The sequence below is a fragment of the Fimicolochytrium jonesii genome, assembly GCF_025526975.1.
Source record: "Fimicolochytrium jonesii strain JEL569 chromosome Unknown EV422scaffold_4, whole genome shotgun sequence".
Lineage (NCBI taxonomy): Eukaryota > Fungi > Chytridiomycota > Chytridiomycetes > Spizellomycetales > Powellomycetaceae > Fimicolochytrium > Fimicolochytrium jonesii.
In genome coordinates this window covers 440721-457253 of record NW_026515671.1, presented here as the reverse complement: position 1 = coordinate 457253, position 16533 = coordinate 440721, and the positions used below count along the sequence as shown (strand labels likewise).

The 16533-nt window shown below is 52.2% G+C and overlaps 7 protein-coding genes across 7 annotated transcripts; 2 read left to right on the top strand and 5 right to left on the bottom strand.

Moving 5' to 3' along the window:
• The first annotated feature begins 104 nt into the window (after window positions 1–104).
• On the top strand, window positions 105–1434 carry EV422DRAFT_518858 (uncharacterized protein). The gene is made up of 8 exons (XM_053069557.1): window positions 105–429; window positions 497–528; window positions 599–716; window positions 786–888; window positions 955–1048; window positions 1108–1199; window positions 1257–1283; window positions 1352–1434. The coding sequence occupies exons 1-8, from the start codon at window positions 260–262 to the stop codon at window positions 1376–1378; spliced, it is 663 nt and encodes a 220-aa protein (XP_052927980.1). The 5' UTR covers window positions 105–259; the 3' UTR covers window positions 1379–1434.
• Window positions 1435–3033, bottom strand: EV422DRAFT_518846 (translation protein). The gene is made up of 6 exons (XM_053069556.1): window positions 2608–3033; window positions 2345–2540; window positions 2204–2264; window positions 2033–2141; window positions 1886–1963; window positions 1435–1822 (listed from the first exon to the last, which is right to left on the bottom strand). Exons 1-6 carry the CDS (start codon window positions 2968–2970, stop codon window positions 1568–1570), a joined length of 1062 nt encoding a protein of 353 aa, XP_052927979.1. The 5' UTR covers window positions 2971–3033; the 3' UTR covers window positions 1435–1567.
• Window positions 3034–9072, bottom strand: EV422DRAFT_554245 (uncharacterized protein). Its single transcript, XM_053071889.1, has 14 exons — window positions 8847–9072; window positions 8666–8783; window positions 8358–8592; window positions 8104–8281; window positions 7733–8041; window positions 7570–7643; window positions 5599–7499; window positions 4992–5530; window positions 4487–4922; window positions 4261–4413; window positions 3900–4189; window positions 3698–3838; window positions 3390–3635; window positions 3034–3328 (listed from the first exon to the last, which is right to left on the bottom strand). Exons 1-14 carry the CDS (start codon window positions 9006–9008, stop codon window positions 3215–3217), a joined length of 4896 nt encoding a protein of 1631 aa, XP_052927978.1. The 5' UTR covers window positions 9009–9072; the 3' UTR covers window positions 3034–3214.
• Window positions 9073–9309: 237 nt separating this feature from the next.
• EV422DRAFT_518839 (uncharacterized protein) lies at window positions 9310–10831 on the bottom strand. The gene has a single exon (XM_053069555.1). The coding sequence runs from the start codon at window positions 10579–10581 to the stop codon at window positions 9496–9498; it is 1086 nt and encodes a 361-aa protein (XP_052927977.1). The 5' UTR covers window positions 10582–10831; the 3' UTR covers window positions 9310–9495.
• Window positions 10832–11532: 701 nt separating this feature from the next.
• On the top strand, window positions 11533–12197 carry EV422DRAFT_564805 (uncharacterized protein; the record flags this gene model as incomplete). The annotated part of the gene is made up of 5 exons (XM_053072232.1): window positions 11533–11589; window positions 11679–11775; window positions 11869–11902; window positions 11969–12036; window positions 12100–12197. The coding sequence occupies 5 exons, from the start codon at window positions 11533–11535 to the stop codon at window positions 12195–12197; spliced, it is 354 nt and encodes a 117-aa protein (XP_052927976.1).
• Window positions 12198–12509: 312 nt separating this feature from the next.
• EV422DRAFT_306179 (uncharacterized protein) lies at window positions 12510–13610 on the bottom strand. The gene is made up of 2 exons (XM_053066139.1): window positions 13563–13610; window positions 12510–13490 (listed from the first exon to the last, which is right to left on the bottom strand). The coding sequence occupies exon 2, from the start codon at window positions 13445–13447 to the stop codon at window positions 12677–12679; it is 771 nt and encodes a 256-aa protein (XP_052927975.1). The 5' UTR covers window positions 13448–13490; window positions 13563–13610; the 3' UTR covers window positions 12510–12676.
• On the bottom strand, window positions 13611–16136 carry EV422DRAFT_306178 (putative jumonji family transcription factor). The gene is made up of 6 exons (XM_053066138.1): window positions 14319–16136; window positions 14171–14256; window positions 14017–14091; window positions 13854–13945; window positions 13683–13769; window positions 13611–13616 (listed from the first exon to the last, which is right to left on the bottom strand). Coding segments are annotated over exons 1-5 (1944 nt in total). The 5' UTR covers window positions 16009–16136; the 3' UTR covers window positions 13611–13616; window positions 13683–13768.
• Between the last annotated feature and the right edge of the window lie 397 nt (window positions 16137–16533).

Here is a 16533-nt window from a genome sequence, read left to right as displayed (position 1 = left end):
GTTTTCTCTGGACTTTTAGATGCCTCAGAGAGTCACGGATGCCTCTGAGAATTGCGAAAGGAGGCTTTCTCTGCGAATCTTCCGTGTCATGTCACAACGCGTGCGCGGAAAGGGCCGAAAGCACAGCGCAGTCTTCTCCCCATCTCGGGTCAGGAAGGCGACGCATACTCAACAGTCCAAGTGCAAGGTTGCTTGATCACGGAGCTCACGGGATATACTGTACTCGAATTGTACTTCCCCACACTATTGAAGAGCCATCATGGAGGCCCCAAAGTCATCCAACCGCCGAGCCTCCCGTAACCGCCGCGCAGACTCCTTCATCTCAGAAGTCACTTCTACCAACGATGAGGTCGCCAACAACCTCCCGGCGCTGGGTAAGGAGCCCCCTCGGGGCGGATTCCAACACGATGCTCAGCTTGTTAGTCCGGAGTAAGTCAAGGCGCTCATGGGAACAACGAAAAAAGCACCGAGGACCTGACCATGTTGCGTCCCACAGAGTCGCTCAGCAGATAATTGGCGCGTTGGAAAGTATGTTCTCTAAGTTCGCATGCATGGACTTGAATTCTAAACCTGGGCTCCGACTATGACTATCGCAAAGAACGGGTTACGGAGTGTGGACAAGGCTTGTCGATGCATCTTGAGAAGAAGTGCGAGCAACGTCTCGCCAGTGCTACTCAGCTCCTCGAGAAGTTCAAGGAGACGCAACAGACGAAAGTGTGCGCAGCGTTTCTGCGGGCCTCATTCCCGAGCGCTCGAGATTGCTAAGCCGCTTCCGTCGTCTCCAGTATCCCGCAGATGGAGGACTACAAACGAAAGCTCGATGAAATCGCGGATGGGCGCGGTGGCGAAGCTCAGAAACAGCTGAAAGAGTCTCTTGAAAACCATGAGGTGATTTTCAGAAGTTATGTTCCGTCTTCATACGGATCGGTCTCACAGGTGTGGCACATTGGACAGTTGTTGATGAATACGCTGTTTGAACGCTTCGACAAGAACTCCGCTGCTATCGCCAAATGCCGCAAGGGTTTTGAGAAACAAGCGCATGAACTGAGTAACATCTTCTTGGTTTGCAAATACCCGTCAACCTTTGTCGTTAAAGCATTTTGATAGGGGTCAACCAGCAAGCGGAAAATGCCGCCTTGTTGAAGAAACTAGAGCAGCGGGTCAGTACTTTCAAGAAGACGGCAAACAAGTCGGCCCAGGTACGATTGAAGCATCTCTGATAATTAGGCTCTCATACTCATACGCTCTCGGGACAGAATCAAAACTTCGCTGCTGTTAAGAAGGTATGTCAAGCGCGAACGATGTTGAGATTGCGGAAAGCAGGACACTCATGTCGCGGATGAACAACCAGTCGATGATGTCCCTCCTCTCGATGTGAACATTTTTTGCGCCTTCGACGGACCCCCAAGCGTAGCAGTTGTCCTATTACATATATCTGTTTCTTATAGATTGAATGCAATGTGATTCTATGTGTACAAGAATAATTATCTTGGCAAATAGCATAGTGTGGTGAAGGTTGTGTGAACCCCAGCGCAGCACGCCGCTATCAGGCTCTAATGCAACGAATCTAGCCTTCACGCTCTCTGCGCTGCCGCGAGAACGGATCCCGTTCACCATCCTTCGGTGGAGCTGGCAGTAATTCTCTCGGCAACGAAGCTGTATCGCCCATGAATGTTGGAAACGGGACCTCCACTCCTGACGGGAATGCCTTCTCGTACCATCCCTTCCGGACGGCGTCTTTTATCCGGACGTAGCGTTCGTCTGTCCCGGGCACTGCCCCCTTCACGTAAACCAGATTGTTTTCTGTATCTATTTTCATCACCTGCCAGCACACCGTTGTCAGTTTTAAATACAGCATCGGTCTCAGAAACGGAGCCAGACGTACCCTCAGGTTCTGCACCGTTACGGTGTCGTTACCCATGTTACCCGCCATTTTCTTTCCCTTCCACACTCGTCCCGGATCCTATACGAAACTGAGGTCAGGTCCAATGCTCCAAGTCCCCAAGCCGCCCGCGAATCCGGAAAGACGTACGATTTGGCCCGTTGAACCAGCGCTACGGTGCGTCAAAGATACACCGTGCGATGCTGGTTGCCCCTTGAATCCCCACCGCTTCATGACACCTTGGAAACCTTTCGCAGATCTGTAATCGAAAACTTAGATAGCTTCTTCAACTCCTCAATTCGTAAAAATGTTCGTTCTTACGATGTCGCCTGGCAGTCCACATATTGGCCTGGTACAAAGTGCGCCGCTACAACGCGAGTCCCTGCAGCAAGTAGTGTGAGCAGGCCGAGCGTAGCTACGAAACGGTTTATGCCGCCGCGAAAGGCAGGTCGCCTGACATACCCGTTGGTAAACAGGCATCGGGTGAGACCTGGAATCCCGTCAATTTCCGTTTTGGTGCTACCGTCCATCGTCGGTAGTGAAACAGCTGCGCCTTGTTAAGGTTATGCAGCCGAGGATGGTCGACGGCTCCCATTTCTACAATGTATGAACCGCATCCAGCATGCCACCGGGTTCGAATCACCTCACAGTCCACAATCTTCAAAAAATCGAACGTTCGTCAGGATCAGCCCCTTCTAGAACATCTCGTCTCTCTGGAGTGTTACCTGCAACACTGTCACAGGCGTCAGAACACCCCATTCGTCCCACAACGCCGTCATGCCCTTCTTGATCCCTACGACGCCCGTTCGCTTCGATTGAGGGGTCCATTTCGGTTCAGCGACTTTCCCTGAGGCATCGGCTACGGGAAAGGTCGCTGGTGGTGGTGGTCGCAGATGCAAAAGGCCCTTTCGTGGTTCTGCTAGCGCTGCTGATGCTGCTGGTGCCGTGGTCGTAGAAGAAGTTGCTGCAGCTGCCTTTGTGGCGGACGTTGTGCGCAAAGAGCAGACAGCCCCGGCACCAGGAAGAATCGTGGCTGGCAACGCCGGGCGGCTCCGTAACAGGGTTTGCTTCAATAGTGTGGAAGACATTCTCCTGATCTTTCTTGACGCTTCCGGCTGATGTTGTCGATCTGGTGTTCGAGCTCGCAGTGAAAGGTCGCCTCAAGAATGTTCAGTTTCCGTCGCCATACTTTAATTCGCACGTGACAATTTGCATTCTGACGGGCTTTAACAGCGCCAAAAAGTAGTGGCAGCAGGTGGCAGTTCAGCAGTTCATAGTACGCAAAGGTCTGTACAAATATAGGACAGCCTAGGTTAATGTGCTCCATGTGCTTTAGAAAACTCCAAGTGCCTTCTTCACTTCAACCCGCTTCCAAGGCTGAAGTTCCCAATAAGCTTGCTTCGTCATCTTGAACAGAGCTTCGAAGTCTTCTTCAGTCATGTATGCCTACGGGCAAATGTTTCAGTCGAATATCAGAAAAGCCTGAGCATGCGAAAGAATCACCTACCTCCAATCTCGTCGGGTCCAGATGGGGCGGCACGTTATCCCCTAATAATATCTCCACCGGGTAGGTCTCCCGCGTATACTCTTCGAGCACTTCCTTCAATGGTCTCGATAAGACCTGGTTCTCGGCGTACAATGACTTCCGCTTCGAGCGAGCCCACCCCGGGAATGCCCGGGAAAATTCATGCGGTTCTTGATGTTCATAAGTAACAAACAGAGCCGGTGCTTCCGAGGCCTTGCTGCCGTACTCCTGCAAGAAAGCGCACAGTTGGCATTCGCATCGAGCACAATCCCGCTGAGGCAGTTGCTTACAATGGCGGTTTGCATCCCGATAATCTTTTCTGAGGATCTTGAGGAGCTGCCGAACCATACATAGATGGATGAGAAACCATCTAGGATCATGACCATCTTGGCATCCAGGTCGTCCTGCACAAACATCGGGACTTCTTCGACCTAGACCGGACGGTACGTTCATTGGTCAAAGTTAACAAACGCTATGAAATGGAGCACACACCTGCACGACTCCACTTCCGGCGGAGCATGCGAACAACCGAGGAAGATACCGGGCTTTCGTCGATCGAAATGAAGGAAGCTTTGCACCGTAACTTTCGAAAAGTCCTGCTATTTCCTTCGGAAGCTTCTCCGTCTCTCTGACGATGTGAACTGCTGACTCTTCTGCCAGGAACTTGCGTGCAACCGTCGCCGCGTACTGCTGCTCTCCTAGAACGGAGTGAGCGCCGGTCCAAATGTAAGCCATCTTGTCGAATATTACGAGCGTAATGTGATTCGAATTGAATGGCAGATCTGCAATGAAGAGCAACATGTCGTGTAAGTTGTTATTTCAAGAACGCTTGGGATGCCGGCAAAGTTAGTACCTTGCATTGCCACTTCAGTGGCTTTGAAGCAGCCTTCATAACATTCTCGGATGTCGAATCCCACCGGTAAGCCCAGAATTTCACCATCTCGCCGCTGACGCCCAATCCTGACGACGATGCCGTCGGAGAACAGCTTACACAAGTGCAGTGGCTCTGGGGTGTTACGATATCTATGAGTTTGCCACTTGAACGTTCATCATGCGCTAAAGACTTGTGGAGCCCCTACCTTTCCCTTCGACTACTCGAATTTGAGTAACGTCACCATCAGTCTGCTTGCTCAACTCGATGGTCAGCAACGCGCTCGTCCCTTTTTGGGTGACGGAACTGGTGGAACCTTGCCAGAAGTAACTGATGCACTTCTCCACACCACTATTTGGCGGTTTGTACATGTATGGGATGATATAGCTTTCCCCTTGAAAGAATTGGCCCACCAGGTGTGCGGGGACGTCGTGGCACAGGAAGTCCTCGACACGGTGGACGGACCGGCGTCCGGACTTGCCGTCATCCGGGCAGGTTAGGAGGTGAGCTGGCAGCGACGCACGTCGGGGCAGTGTATCAAGGTCAATCTTTGGTTGCGCAAGCTGAGGAGCAATGTTGCCCTTCGTCTCCGTTTCGATTCGCATGCTGATGGGAAGGGAGCCTTCGTAGTCCACAAATGTCTCCTACAGAACCCATATCATACCTCAAGTTTCTTCCCACAGCACATATAAAATCGAGCATATGTCTCGTACCTTCCATATTGCTGATTCTCGTCCTTCGAACTCTCTTCTGACAAACACCTGATGTTCGCGGCTTCCCAAGGCATCTCGGAGCATCATGGCACCTCGTTTGGCAGCAAGATTCGCAAGGGCACGATCGGAAGATTCGCGCGGACAGGAGTTCCCAATCCAAGCAAAAACTTGATGGCGGCTGAGGACAAGGCAGACGGTATCGGACACGAGCAGTTTTCGGGACGGTGCAGTTCCCTCGTACACAAGCCTCAGTCGATTCTTTCGCAATCGCGACGGGCGCGATATGAACATTTTGACATTCGCATCCAGTACAGGATCCGATGGTGAGGATAAGGGCTGTTGTGTGCGTACCGCGTCGGTTGCCTTTTCAGATCCCAAGGCTTTGAAGAATGTATTCAACAGGTCCCGATCTGTGTCGTCTACCAAGAGCACTCTCGGCCGGTTGGCCCGCATTTTGCGAATTCGAGATGCAAGATCCATGGCCCGAGCCCGACATACCCGAGACGAACTTACGCCATTCCAATGATAGACCACGGATCCTGGAACCCAATATTCACTGTTTAGGAGTGACATACATGTGATATCACGCTAAAATGTCCCCACTCACCCAAATCCAAAACAAAAGCTCCATCAGAACGAAGACTTTGCCAGGTGCAAGGAACGGACCCGATTGTCAACCGCACCTTCCCAAACACTCCAGCGAGGAACTTCTGCTCCCCTTTTTCAATGCTCTTCTCGTCCAGAATTGTGATTCTTTCCATCTCTGCTTTCCAGTTCCCGCGGCTTTCATCGATTTCTGCTTGGAACATCTCATCCTGGAAGGTTTCCTCGGAGGAGATTCCCATTGCTTGCAGCACGTCGTAGGCGACCATCCTAACTTTTGTAAGCTCGCGAGCCCAAACATTTGCTTCGACTAGCGATTCGACCTCATGGACGCATTTGATGTCTGTTGTGAACGATAATGTGAACAGATTCAGATCCTTGGCGGGAATAAACTTCCCTTGAGCAGCAGTGTCCGGATTGCTCTCCGCTCTACCAATTTGCACACCGTCGAACTTCCCACTATCGACAACTTTGAATGGGCTAGTGCTCAGCCGCAACGCAGAATACAGGAAGTTGCCATCGACGACCTGCAGCCAATACCGGCCAGGAGGCAGTTTGAGACCGTTGTCGCTGTCCTTGATTGAGACGAACCCTTCCAAAACATCGCTTTCGATCAACTCCGCTGCTGGCAGGAAGTTCTTCACGTTTATAACTCGGCGAATCTGAGTGACCCAATTAGCAGCCTCAACTGGATTGCGCGCTTCAAAAAACACATTGTGCTTCAATGTGGTTATCTGAAACGCTTTCATCCCCGAGGTATCTGACCCATTGGTCTCATGCATGCTCGTGGTACTCTTCAAATCAACGAGTCGCACCGCCATGGCTTTGTGTAGACTCCATGTTTGAACGGGGGGTTTGCCCTGGGTATACGACTTGATGTCGTTGACGAAGAGGTGCAGAAGGCCGTCTTCGTCGAGCATGACGAGTCTCGGGTTCCAGATCTGCTTGGTATTTTCTGTTGCCGTGAGACATAATAGATCACCGAGAAGAGCAGCACCTAAGCGGTTGCCTATGATGAAGGATTGCGATGATGGCTTCCGCTCGAGCGGCGCCAAGCTTGGTGTTCTCGAGAGCAGGTTCGCTGACGAAGCTCGTGGCAATACGGGCAGGTCCAATGTACTCCCACGAAGCCCTTGATGAGCCAGCGAAAGACCCCTCTGCATTCCTTCCGTTAGGGCATCCAGCCAGCGATCCCGCTCGTACTTTGATCCAGCTCTCAAACGATGGGTTTTCTCCGTCGTTTCGAGAAAAATCCCCACTTTATCTGATTCGTCGCCGCGATCAATGCCGATAGAGAAGCCCTCGACACGCTTTATAGCTGACATGGAGATGGAATACAGAGGTGTGTCTGCATCAGCGTCACTGCTAAAGTATAGCCGGAGCTTTTTCAAGGACAAATAATGAGGCTCCCAAGTTGCAGTCAGCCATGTTTTCCGCTCGATATCGAGACGCCCATCTAGACTCGTCGCCGGACTTGGCGCGTGCGACGCAGGAATGGTTTCTGTAGCCCGAGACTGTGTGAATGAATTGATTGAAGCGTTTGAAACCGACCGCGATGACCCATTTGCGGACACCGTCATGGGCCGTCTCAGTGTCGTACTCTTTCGCAGCATGGTATCGCCATGTCGATGGAGAAGCTCCTCGACACTGGGAGGGGCTAATGAATCCCGCAGGAGATGCGCTAATGGCTCGTTGGATTCTTCCCTTTTCTTGGTGCCAGAAACCGTATCCAAGACCGCATGTACCATAAGAGGCTCGATCGTGTCCCTCGTATTGAAGAACAAGTCGGCATCCCGTCCGGAATGCGCCATTGGTATAGGAGGATAGAGGTCTTCCTGGAAAGCTTCTTCGCCATGCACTCTGGGCACATGGATTGTTGTCATGTCCACGCTGCTGTTCTCAACACTGCGAGAACCATGATCGGGTGTCACCATTTTGCTCTCCCGCCATAACCGTATACTACAAACCACCTCACCTCAAGCTCAGGAACCTCGCAATCTCGCATCTCCTCGCATCACAAAGCGATTTTGGCATCAACTCCACTGCTGTCTAAGCTTGCCAAAGCGCAGATTCAGCCTTATGCAGCCATCGCCGACAGCATCGGAGTCACACAGTCTTACCGTCTAACACGCTCTTACCGCTTGTTTCTCCAACTTCATCGCTCCGATGTATGCCAACGTCCCATGCAGGAGTTCGTACGCTCGAATCCCCTCGGCTTTGGATCCGCAATAGAGGATCGGCAGCCCGGGATCCCAATAGGGTTGTAAGTGCCCCACACCTGTCCCGTCTACATTCAAGGACTGTATGGGGCTCGACAGGTTGGATGTGTCCCAGAGGTTGACTGTTCTCGCGTTTCCTTTCTCGAAACCGGTTGTGACAATGAGCGGATCCGGGGTCAGCCATGAAACCCTGCATGATTTCGAAGGGTTGTGCCCGGTGATCGCTGTCTGATTACTGAGGACTATCAGAAATTGTAGAACAGCGACATGCAAACAGCATACGGTCGAACCTGTATAGGCTCTGGCCCCGCCCGACAATCGTACAGGTACAGATTGGCATCCGACCCCATTACGGCCACCATTCCTCCGCAAAAGTCGAACGATATATGTTGTGCGGACTGTGCGGGGCAAACCAGCGAGACCCTATCCTGCATCCGCACCAAGTCCCACAAGCGTATCGTCGAGTCTCTGAAATAGAGGGGAAGCATCAAACTTCAGGTTCTGAGCATCTATAAAGCATACGCAAATTGCGCCCATTACTCACGCAGAACACGTTGCCAGGATATTCCCCACGGTCGGATGAAACTTCAACAGCTCCACCTTCTTCTCGTGTCCCGCCAGATACGTATCGGCCGCGTCAATCTCCCGACCTACACCTTGTTGCGACACGTCCGTGGGAATCTTCCAGATACGGACTAGACCGTCTGCACGCGTGCATGTGGCTAAGATGGTTGGATCTACGGAGGAGAACTCAAAATCTTGGATCTGTTTTCCATGCGCTAGTGAAGTGGACAGCGGGCCGTTTAGAACAAGCTTCCCAGGACTCAAAATCATGTTCATGGAGATACCCACGTAAAATCAGAGGCGGATTAACTTCCAGTCGAATCGGGTCCGTGAACGGCGGTCGGCGGACCGGAAAAACGCCGATGTTCCCGATACCCCACGGCACGGCAAAGAAGATATCATTGCACTAGGATGGCATATACATGCTTGGACGTTGGATTTCTTTATTCTACGCTTTTCTTTAGCTTACCTTGAGCTTCGCAGTAGCAGTGGTATCCAGATTTATATTCGTGTATAGCGACTTTCCCACGCCCCCTGAGAAGATATTCTTGCACTTGGATGCCGGGGTGGCATTGAGAGCTCTGGTAGGATTGCGTAGTGGTCGTGGGGAGCTGTTCATATTGGGGCTCATGTATCTACTGGGTGCAGGCCAATGTGGTGTATATATTATATGCTAAAAGAACAGCAGCAATGCCAGATCAGCAGCGGGAGAAGAACCTTGAAAACCCTGCATCATACCGATGACTCGGGAACGTGTTTTCCAAAAGTTACTGCCCTCCTTTTAAACTTACCCCTGCCCACACACCCTCCGGAAGCTGGAGACTTGATTTTGGGAATACATCGCCTGAAGGCGTGTGCGTTGGACATTCACCATAAGGGATGTGACATGGGCTCGAAAGGGTCAACTTCCTACAACGCTCAAGAATCGAACCTTCCGTGATGAAAACTAAAAATGTATTGCTGCAAAAATGACACTGCTTGGCAAGAATTGTGGGCAGGGGGGTATATATATAAAACAAATGTGATCATCATCGTCAGATATCTCGTAACGTGTTTGTACGCAGCCAGGGTCTTACGCCGTCTGAAATGGGCACATAAATGGCACAAGTCAACAACTTCTAGCCCCGGTGATACGCAGGGTGATATGGGTCAACAGGATGATATGAATCATAGCCGCCCACCATAGAAGGAGGGCCGGCAGGACCCACCATGGATGGACTGCCGACCATAGATCCACCAGCCATAGATCTACCCATAGACGGAGGGCCACCCATAGATCCACTCATAGACGAAGTATACTGGTGTGACATTCGCCATGTGGATGGCGGGCTCCGTAAACCATTCACGGCATAGCCTGCATGGTCAAACGGATGCGGAGATGGCGATGGCGATGGTGAGACTCCAATGCTCTCGTGCATCGAATCCGACGTCTGGCTCCCACCGTTTGCACGCATAAGTCGATCGCGAAACTTATTCGATGGTCTGAGACCCCATTTGCGGAATAAGAAGATGCCGATAGCCGCAAGGATAATCGCAACGGCTCCTCCAATTGCAATCCCGACGATCTTTCCTGGGCCCAGGCCACTGCTTGATGAGCTGCCACTCTGGCTTAGATTCGAGTCAGTTGTTCCCCTTGAAGCAGTTGCATTTTGAGACGGAGTAGAGGCTAGTACGGTCGAAGTTCGAGATCGAATCACGGTGACAATGTGGCCATCACTTCCGCGAGTTACTTGGATCACGTCCGGAGTCGGGGCAGGCGCTGGCACTTGTGGCTGGTTCGGGGCTTGTGGTTTGCCCGGATCTGCGTTTGGACCAGGGTCGGCCGGTGTAGGTCCGGGTTGTGGCTGCGGTTCTGGTTGTGGTTGTGGTTGTGGTTTTGGTTGAGGTTGAGGCTCAGGTGTTGGGGTAGGACCTGGCGGGTCGTTAGGTACTTTAGATGGCGGTTGGGGTACGGTCGTGGGGTCAGCGTGTGGAAGATCCGAAGTGCCTTGGCCGTTGCCGCCGTTACCGCCTCCGCCTCTAGGTTCGCTCTGGGGAGAGGGTAACAGGGAGTCCGCTGCCTGACGTCGGAGGATGAAGTTCGGGTGATCTCTCACACGGAGTTTCCCACGGGTTGAGGAGAGGAATGCCGCGCTCCCATCCTCCGTGTTGATAGCGAATGCAAATGCGGGAAGCAGGGGGAGAAGAAGAGTAGAAAGCCTCATCCTGACCAGCCCACAGGTTCTTCCAATCTATTTTTGTGGTGGCCGTTGGTATTAAACTCTTCGCTTCAGCAGTGCCGGGTAGATCATCCGCGCACACGATGGTAAGTTTGACTTTCAACGGAGGGGTTGTGACTTGCCGTTTGCAAAGGATGATAGCGGGCGAGTGACAACAGATGCAGCTTTTAACTAGTCGGCTTGTTCAAAAGAAGGAAAACCCGGAGAAGGGCCTGCAGGGGCTGCGACTCCTGCGAGTGGGCGCATTTTGTGCTCTGCTGCTGCGGAGAGCGACGCCATCCATCCATCCATCCACTCCCGCGCGTGCTTTTTGACCACAGATCTGGACTTCTTTGATATCAAGTGCAGTACTCCGCTCCGAGCCTCCGTAGGATCTTATAGATACTATACGATGCGCCATACGAATCACGATAGAATCCTGGATAGAATCTAACGATTTATCCATACCACCGACGGCTCTGGTTGACAGCATGGGGAAGCCGCCGCCTTTCACTCAGCAGTCAGGCGGAAAACCAATGCACGGTTGTGAGCAATCCAAAGTATGTATCGTTGATTTACCGGACTCCTAAAGGAGACTGGATTCTTAGAGCGTTGATCAATGCTGCACAACCGTCTTGAAATTGCTGATTGACGGCGTACTTGCAATGCCGGGGGGTCTGCCCAGCGAGAAGGACTTGCTTCGAAATTCGAAACCACAAGATGGCTTTGCTTGTCTTCGCTGTATATATGTATACGAGAAAAACGCGTCACCAATGCAAACGTCACGGCGACGAAAAGAGCGCTAAGCCTCGCCACAAGGCCCACAGCACGCTGCACAGCACGTTGGCAATCCCGACGTTCAAGGGATCGCAAGTCAGAGAACTCAGCACTTACGGCCGCACACAAACCAACGCATTGGCTCAAGAAATTGTAACTTCCCAAGTGAAAACCTCACAAATGGCCATGAAAGTAGTAGCCGACTATTGCATCATACCCTTAGGCGTAGGGTCCTCGGTAAGCTGGCCAATGTCAAAAGCAGCTCCCACGCCAGAGCAAAACAGCAGGTGCTGATATTTTTTCCATCCGGGGTGATCTACGCTTAGCTGACCAAGTACGTCGCGCAAGTGCAACGCGTGCTGCAGGAAAGCGCAAAGGAGAAGAAAGTCAACTATGCTATGCACTCATGCGGGACGAATATCGGTTGGTTGGCGATTGTGTTGCATTGACCGGCGGTACAAGAAGGCAAACCTGGATGCGGGAGCTCATGGATATATGTTTCATTCGGGTATGCAGAAGGAGAGTGGGATGACGTGATGAACACAATCAAGTGAGTGCAGGCAGGGTACGCACAGGAAGCATGGAGGATCACACTAATGGTTCGGTCCTCGTGTAGACGATGTCACGAAGTGCTTCATGCACCGCCGAACAACGCTCCACGAGTTCATACTACCGTTAGGATAGGTAGGTTTAACATGGAAACACCGGCATTGGGTGCTCTCCATACTAAAAATGCTGGAATACCAGGAACGAGGACAGACAAGGAGTCCTCGATCAAAGACAAAGTCGAGTCTGTGCAGCGGGAGTTGAATAGTTCAGGGGCTACATGGACACCAGGCGAATGAATGAGCGTCCATCGAACAAGATTTCGATTGCGTCCTTTCCACAAGAGTTCAATCGCCCATTCGGTTGCCGCCGTGGAAATACAACAAGTTCCAGCTTTTTGGAGCATTCTCAAGCATAATGGTTCTTTGCGGTAAATAATCCACATCAAATAGTGACCCGCTAATGGTCAATAGCAGCAAGGCGCCAAGTCATTACGATAGCAGAAATGGGGAATACGAGAAATCAATTTTTGTTGATAACAGGAGATTTCCACAACAAGTGTTCAGAGCATGTAGGACTTCCAAAAATGTGGGCAGCACAACGATTTCCAGATGTTGATACACTTTCAAGGAAGGGAATGAAAGAAAGAAAAGCGCAAGAAGGAAAAATGAAGATCCGCGGGCTGCTGTTGTGCGAAATTCTCGATATAGGGCAGAAACGCTTATTGTATCGCTGTCAAGTGTGTGCGTTGCTGCGGGGCTCAAAGGCCGGTTGATATTCAGATAGCTTGTTGATAGTGCTGAGTTCGGGTATATATCGGGTACGGCGGGAACCCGCTGGAGTTGTCCGACATGCTCATCGGTGCAGAACCGTCGTAGATCGACTGCTGGAACAGGCAGCTGATGGGAGGGAGCGTATTCCCTGGCTGGAAGTGTTCTCCGGGACGTTGCCACTGTTCACCTGAACGCTGCCATTGGTCCGCATGAGGTTGCCAAGGCTCGTGCGGACGCTCGATGTGGGTCGGATGGACAGGATAACCATTGTGCGGCACCGGCGGGTACCCTCTCGCGTGTCCCCAGCCATAGTACCGGTACGCGTCCATCGGCACATGCCCGTGCGACGGCGACGGGGTGGGTAGGTTGAAAGATGCGCTATGTCGGTATGGATCAGTCGGCACCCGCTGTACATGCGACGGCGATGGGGGCGGCAGATTCATAGGATGGTTGGGGAATGACAGCCTTCTCGTCAGGTTGTCGTACGCTTCATGGTCGGTGCTGAGGCCGTATTGCCCTCGGGAAGGGCTAAATCTCACGTCCTCCATCGCCATGGATGACTCCACGCTCGAGGGAAGCATTGGAATTTTCTCATGTGGGGACTTGATCGGAGAGATCGGTTCCGCTATTGTTTCGCGCTTGATATGAAATCCCGGAAACGATACGCTTTCGACCTTCATCCGCATCAGAGGTTGCGGCATCGCTGGCGAAGACAAGGGCGTCTGGTGCACCGAATGATGAGCTGATGGAGGGTGGGAGTTTCTCGGCTGGATCATGCTCCATTTGATTACACGGTTTGTGCCGTCCGCAAAGGCGATCCTGCAGCTGTTTAGGTTTCCAGTGTTAAGTGGGTGACCTCAAAGGCACAAGTGGGCATCCAAGCTGACGAACCTTTGTTTATGATGATCGACTTCGCTTATCAGCCCGTCATACCATTGCCCTTCCCTGTAGGTGGAGCGATGAATAAACGGGGAAGCAGGACAGTGCGGAGAGGCTGCTATCGGTACTTACGATCTGGCAGAAACAGGTAGACCTGGCGTGAAGTTCCTCGCTGCCTCTTCCAACAACTGGAACTTCTCAGTTTGTTTCGCGAATTGTCTTTCCGGATTATGTTGGGTGCTATGGAGCATGAGCCGTTGGAGTGAATGTGCAGTATAAGACAATAACGTAAGGGATACTTACCAGAAGCAGTGCGGGTTTTCCTGCGCATCGTTAGTATATATCTGGTCTGCTTCCATGGCGCATGTTACATGGTAGGCAACGACGCAGCGACCCTGGTAACGCAACGGGCAAATGGATAAGAAAGGTAGCCCGGTTAGAAGTAATCCTCACATGAGATGCGTACCTTCGCGCATTGAATGCATGCGCCAAGTCCTGACTTTGGGAGCTTGAGCCCCTTAACTCGACAGATCGCACATTTCTATGAAAATGAAAGGCAAACGAAGGTATAAGAACATATGCGCTGTCAAGATGTGCACTGGAGGGCAGCGGTATCTTACCAAACGCCATCGAGCTTTAGCTATGGCGTCAATACCTATAACGATCTCTAAGCCTGCATCCATCGGATGCGCCTCAACACGTGTTTCTAAAGGGGAACAGCCGATTAATACCAATGCGGACAGAAGCCGAAGATAATAGATGACTTACCAGGGATGAAGGTAGCACACGACCTGTGGGCCCAAACATTTGGTTTGTCCGTCGGTAGTAGGAGACCAGATGTCGTAGGGCACAAAACACATTTCATTGCAGGCACAGGGGATTTCTCTCGCTCAGACGCAGGCATTGAATCTTTGGAATTCGGCACATTGGAAGATGTGGCCGCTTTGACCTTCCGGCGCTTCTTTGGTGCAAGGACAGGCCTCGCTTGTGCGGTTGAGTTGGTTTCAAAATCGCCGTTTTCACTGTTCTCCCGTTCTCGCTTATTCGGCGATGGCCCGTTGGGAACAACGAGCTTGATTTTCCTCACGACCGGAGGGTCGAACAACGCGCTAACATCGAGTCGGACACTATCTGGGACACAGGGACAGAACGTCGCCTGTTTTCCGATAGGAATCCACGAGTCCGTGGCGAAGTTGACAGACTCGGCGCAGTTGAACCCCATGTTATATCCCTGGTGGTATCCGAAGGGGAATGTGATCATGAACTCGCCGGCGTGCTGGACCACACGGTTTACTTTGATTCCCTTTCTTTCAAGAACCTTGGGGGAGCATATACTGCTTTTATGGCGCAGGAACTGATTGCACTTTGCATGATCGTTCCGAAAATTCGACTGCATGGCGGTCTCGAATCGTCCGCGGCTTTCTTGAGGGATAACATACCACTGCTTCGGAGCGCCGAAATGGATGTAATTTATCGAGTATAGGTCCATGTCTTCAACGTGCCAAGCGAATGTCGATTTCCACATGCCAAAGTACAAGTATGGGAGGTTAACCCCTGGTAGCTTCAGGTTCACGCGGTTGAGTAAGTTTGGCAGGCGAGTCAAATTCCAAGGAATGTCTCGTGCGGCTTCTTCAATGGTTGGGTGGTCGAAAAGCGACCCGAGCATGTCCGCGCCGTACAGGGGCGCGGCGAACGTGACGTTGCGCCAATAGTGGCGCTCCAACCTGGAGCAATGGTCCTTGTCGAACCCGCTTGACGTCTCCTCCAGATCGAAAGTTATTGAGGAATTGCACTGCGGTTGCATTGCTGAACCCTCGCCAATTGGGTTCATTGCGAGCTCGGGAGCCACCCGAGCCACAGGGTCATGGACGTCGCTGATGTCCTTTGTGGGCCTCCTCTTCGTTCGTAGAGGGTCAAATACGGCCCTTCCTTCCTCGTTAAAGCGGGGAGCCTGATACTGCCCTGATTGCGAGGCCTCGTACCATTCCTGAACTGTGTACGTTCTACAGTGGTCTTCATTCATTTGAAAGAAGCAGCCGCTGGGGAGGCTGCCCCCGCTGATCGACTGCTTCATCGCTTTTTTGATTTTGAGAGAGGCTAATGCCGTCCGGACGTCCGGTAGAGCGTCCTTCCAAGCCTTTGGCGGCACCACTTTGACGATGCCGGCCTCGGCGCCTATCCCTTCGATGCTCTTTATAAATTTCTCGAAGTTGGCGAACTGTTCGGTCGTGGGCCGGAAGACCGGCACGCCGCCCTCGTCAAATTCATATTCAGGAGGAGGGACGGGGCCGGCTGTGGTTGGCGCCTCCACCGGTGGAGGGTCTGCAGTCTCTACCGCTGGGGGACGGGACGAAGGAATGCTCGGGGCCGGGGAGCTACTGGGCAGTGGCGGCGCTGGCCCGTTGCCGTTTTCGGTGGTCGTATAGCCGGGTCCTGATGAGGCTTCCAACGTAGCCATATTTGCTTTGCCCTGGGTGCGGGACTTGTTGGTGTGAGACTGTGGTTGATTCAGGGCTCCTCGTCTCGCCGATGGACTTTTATGGAGCGGCCAGTCTCAATGATTTAGGTGGCGCAAGTTGGGAGGAGCTTGGAAGTAGCAAGAGGAGCTTGCCTAAATACAGCAACGAACTACGTAGTGGTCAAGTCTCAGGGTCGTTGTATATAACCAAACGAAGACGGGACCCTCCCGGAAACTTTCCGAGTCGCAGCATGTCATGAAGGCACTGTCAGAAGGCCACAAGTCGCCAAACTTGCACCTCCGCGCCGCCGGCTCCGACTTTCCCAGCCTTGTCTCTCATCCGCACATCCGACCGACACTCCCACACTGCACAACACTTACACAGCAGACGGGATCGGAAGAACGAAAGAGACGCACAAGGCAACGCAGTGTAGGTATAATTTTGTTTGTTTCTCTTTTTCTCTCTCAGCTCGTCCAAAGGCTAAAACGCAACTTTTCGCTTCAGCCTGGAGGACCGTAAACCCC